The sequence below is a fragment of the Lolium rigidum genome, chromosome 6, assembly GCF_022539505.1.
Source record: "Lolium rigidum isolate FL_2022 chromosome 6, APGP_CSIRO_Lrig_0.1, whole genome shotgun sequence".
Lineage (NCBI taxonomy): Eukaryota > Viridiplantae > Streptophyta > Magnoliopsida > Poales > Poaceae > Lolium > Lolium rigidum.
In genome coordinates, this window is record NC_061513.1 from 275504680 (window position 1) to 275508800 (window position 4121).

At 47.9% G+C, this 4121-nt stretch overlaps 1 protein-coding gene across 1 annotated transcript; it reads right to left on the minus strand.

Annotated features, from left to right (window-relative positions):
* Nucleotides 1-1030: 1030 nt before the first annotated feature.
* Nucleotides 1031-3915, minus strand: LOC124664168 (proline-rich receptor-like protein kinase PERK8). Its single transcript, XM_047201747.1, has 9 exons — nt 3852-3915; nt 3118-3732; nt 2632-3021; nt 2456-2542; nt 2297-2367; nt 2143-2219; nt 1918-2065; nt 1419-1580; nt 1031-1310 (listed from the first exon to the last, which is right to left on the minus strand). The coding sequence occupies exons 1-9, from the start codon at nt 3913-3915 to the stop codon at nt 1083-1085; spliced, it is 1842 nt and encodes a 613-aa protein (XP_047057703.1). The 3' UTR covers nt 1031-1082.
* Between the last annotated feature and the right edge of the window lie 206 nt (nt 3916-4121).

The window sequence follows — 4121 nt, forward strand, 5'->3', positions numbered from 1 at the left end:
AAGGCTAACTTAGTTTTTAGCACATAAGTTTTGCAGTTTTTCGGGGGCCGTTTGGTCGAATCTGTCGTAGGACACAAAAATTAATCACATTTCGGCGCATGTTCGAGATAACAACAAAGGATTACTCCTAATCTGCCACGTGAGACGCACACCGACTGAAGAACACTCGTGGCCGTACCACCGTTTTGTCAGCAGTGACAGCATCATTTCCTTCTCAGATGGTGCACATGATATGATTGGTATTTGGTAGGTGGCGTCCAGTTATAGCCAGTTTTATGGACCATCATCCCACATGAGAATTGAGGTCAAATTTGGCTCCTGGCCCCTATGCAACCCATCTGTAAAGGACACCAGATAGATTGGACCTCCATTTCTGGTTGTCCCCAGATATTCTGTTAAATTTCACCCCTTGTGTTTCTAGAAGGAAAATTATGTGTTCATAATAAAGATGTCTATGTCATCATCTGTTATACTTACCATTCTAACTGATTAGAAAATGAGCAACTATGCTCCGTCTATATAGAACTAAGATTTACATGGTGGATCCAGATAATACAGAGCTCCGGACGGTCATGAGGCTAGTTTCACCCTGTTAGTTTTCAGGACTTGAGATAGATTGGATTCTTAACATAAAGATGGGCAAAGCAGCTTTCTTAAGGGAAAAAGGAAAAAAGAAAGAATGTTTTCTCAGTAGGAAAAGAGAAGCATCACAGATATATTCCGTTTCCCATGTTCTCTCATGTGCAACGCACAGCCTCATCCACCCTCTGTGCTGGATGCAGACAACACTGCCGTGCATAATATCATGCCCTGTCAGCTCTACAATCTGGGTTAGACAGAAAGGATACTCCCCAGGATTCCAAGGAAACTACAGAGAAGCAATTCGCTAGCGACTTGGCATGGAATTCCCCCCAACAGTTAGTAAGTTTTCAGTTCATCGAATTCGTAGAGTCCAGGTCCTTACCACACAATGTACATACTTTCCGTCAGCCAAAAAGAGAACTCAAAACGAATGATTCACTCAAAAGAATAACATGGAATGAACCCAACCCGACGTGGCAATAATAACCTAGCTAATTACACTACGACTGCGGCTGCCTCGGCCCAGAGGCATCCACATCTCTACCCTGATGGCTGCTGTTCCAGCTGCTAGACTGGGTGAAATCTGTCGTGTAATCCTGGCTGCCAAACGCCATCCGCTGGAACAGCCTGATCTCTGCGGTGTTAGGCGCGTTGAACATCTCGCTCTTGCCTGGCTGGACACCGTTGTTTAGGTCGATGTCGGCTAGGCTATCAAGAGCGCGCACCACCTGAGAGGAGACGGATTACACAAATATTTATCTCTGGTTTCATCAGGCATGATGTAATTTCGGTTCTAAGAAGGTGATGTGAACGGAAACTCATCTACATCCTCGTACCTGGCTCATTCGGGGCCTCCGGGATGCCGAGTGTCGAATGCAAGCTGCTGCGGCTTCAATCATACGGAACATTTCGGCTTCGTTGAAATTTGTATCCAGCCTGGGGTCCAATAGACCCCCTACATTGCCAGTCTCGAGTGCTTGTGTGAGCAATGGCCTAGCCTGCACATAACTGTGATGTCAAGAACTGCTTGGTGATCTCAAATGATCTATTGTTTCAACGAGTTATAACAGGATTATATCAAAAGCTGTTTTCCTCTACCTGGTGTGCATGGTATATTCTCCACCACTACCTGACTACACATATTACCTTGATGAACAATAATGAAAAATAATTGCAATTGGAGATGTGATCATCAAATGATCGATGAATACTTTGGCAACATAGAAGATTTTTAAGATTCAATTACTAGTGAATGCGTGCTTTTCCGTTGCTTCGACAAGGGTGAAATGAAATCCTCATCAAGTATAATGAAGCCCCAGTAACAAAAAAGCTTACCCACTCAACAAGGCTCTCATCACCCAATGGATTTGATGCATCAACAGGCTTTCTACCAGTAATCAGCTCTAAGAGGACAACGCCAAAAGAAAACACATCTGATTTTTCAGTCAACTTGCCACTAGATGCATATTCTGGAGCCATGTACCTAAATAAAAATCAATTAGCAGAAAATAAGCAGATGTTAACTGTTATCATGTATAAATGTGTTTTTTGTTTACTTACCCAAAAGTTCCCATCACCCGTGTAGTTACATGCGTGGCAAAATCCATGGCTAGCCTTGCAAGTCCAAAATCAGCAACCTAACAGATGAACATAAGCCAATTCAATAACACTCATATTATGGTGGGTTCCCGAGTTATTTAGATAGCATTGTTACCTGTGCCTCAAAGTTATTATCCACCAAAATATTAGAGGATTTTATATCTCGGTGGATAATTCGTGGATGACCTGCCAAGGGTAAATGTATGTGTGATGAGAATAAAGTACGGGCAAAGAAGCACCTCGACGGAAGTAAATAAATAAGAATTAGCCTTACAATCTTCATGAAGATATGCGATCCCTCGTGCAGATCCAGCAGAAATTTTAACCCTAGCCGACCATTCCAAAACCGGTACTCCACGTCCTATAATGGCACAAATTAATACAACAATTCTTCAGTCATAATTCAGACCAATGCAAACATAGTGACAACATCAAAGGTTAACACTATACCATGGAGATGATAGTGCAGTGTGTCATTGGGCACAAAATCGTAGACAAGCAACCTCTGGTCACCCGAAATGCAATACCCTACAAGAGACACTAGGTGGCGATGATGGACACGACTGATGATCTCAACCTCAGCCTGGAACTCGCGCTCCCCCTGCCCACTACCATCTTTCAATTTCTTAATGGCAACCTCTCTTCCTTCGGGTAAGCAACCCTTGTAGACAGACCCAAAGCCGCCTTCCCCGAGCAGGTTTTGAGGTGAGAAACCATTCGTGATGTTGTGCATTTCCTCATAAGTGAAGAACCGACAGTTGCCCATGCTGTACTCCGACATTGTATCTTTGAAATCATGACTCCCAACACTGTAGTTAGTTTTAGTTTTCTCTGAATGTCCTGAAGAAAAGTGGGTTCGAATGATCAGTGATGGCACAGGAATACATTTTACATAGCAGTTTCAAGATGTGCAGCAAGTGAAGTTTACCAAATTACCTAGTAACACTTGTGGAGAAGCAGAAGGCGAAGGCGACGGCATCACAAACCCGGCATGGTACCCTGTCATTCTTCTCCGTTTCTTTTTGTACCAAAACGCAGCTCCAATACAACTCAGCAGAAGAATAGCCACGACTACGCCAATGCCCGCCTTTGCACCATCAGACACTCCACCGCCGCTTGGCGAGGGGCTGTTGTCTTGCACTGAGGAGCTCGATGGCCTGTTCGAAACCGGGGTCTCAATTCCAATTGTTGGTGGGGTTACTGGATCATTTTCTGTAGATGGAGGGCCAAAGCCTGGTGCAGATGGTGTTGTGACCGGCGGCGAGGAGCTAGTGGGAGTAGGGATGGTAGGATCTGCAGAGACTGGGGAGGGGCTGGTGGGAGGTTTGATGGGATTCACAGAAGGCGGCGGCGCCTGTGGATCAGTTGTAGGTGCCCTCGGCGGCCTCCTATTGCGCGGGGGAGGTGCCTGAGCTACTGGTGGTGTGGTTGAGCTGTCCGGAGGGTTTGGCGGCGGCGAATTGCTTGGGGATGGAGGCGGCGATGCGGCAGCCGCAGGGGGGCGTAGAGGCGACTGCTTGGGAGGGACAGCAGGCGCAGGGGGTGGCGGCACTGCAGTAGGTGGCGGCAATGCGGCTGGCGTGGTGGGTGGTGGAGAGGCAGGAACAACTGGCGGCGGTGACACGGTGGCCGGAGGTGGCGTCGGGGAGGGGGGCGGCGGGGATGCTGACTGCGGGGGTGGCACGGCTGCGGAGGGGGCGGGAGGGGATGTCGGTGGGTCGGCCGGGGTGGCATTGGGCAGGGTCAGCGGGGGAGGGGAGGCAGGCGTCGGCGAGGTGGTGGAAGGTGGCGGGGTGGCGGAGGCGACGGGGGATGTTTTTGTGGCGCCTGGCGAGGGAGAAGGCGAGGACGCCATTGGAGCCTAGTACAGCAGTACCACAGCAGCTGCAGCTGCTATCTTCTTCTTCTTGGAAATGGAAGGAATTGTTCCATGCACCGAA

Bases quoted from the DNA above. Each gene is read 5' to 3' on its own strand.
- LOC124664168 (XM_047201747.1), bottom strand. From the start codon at position 3,915: ATGCCACCCCGGCCGACCCACCGACATCCCCTCCCGCCCCCTCCGCAG. The intron at 2,220-2,296 runs GTAACAATGCTA...TTCATCTGTTAG, and splicing joins ATAATAACTTTGAGGCACAG to GTTGCTGATTTTGGACTTGC. The intron at 1,311-1,418 runs GTACGAGGATGT...GTCTCCTCTCAG, and splicing joins GGAGGCCCCGAATGAGCCAG to GTGGTGCGCGCTCTTGATAG.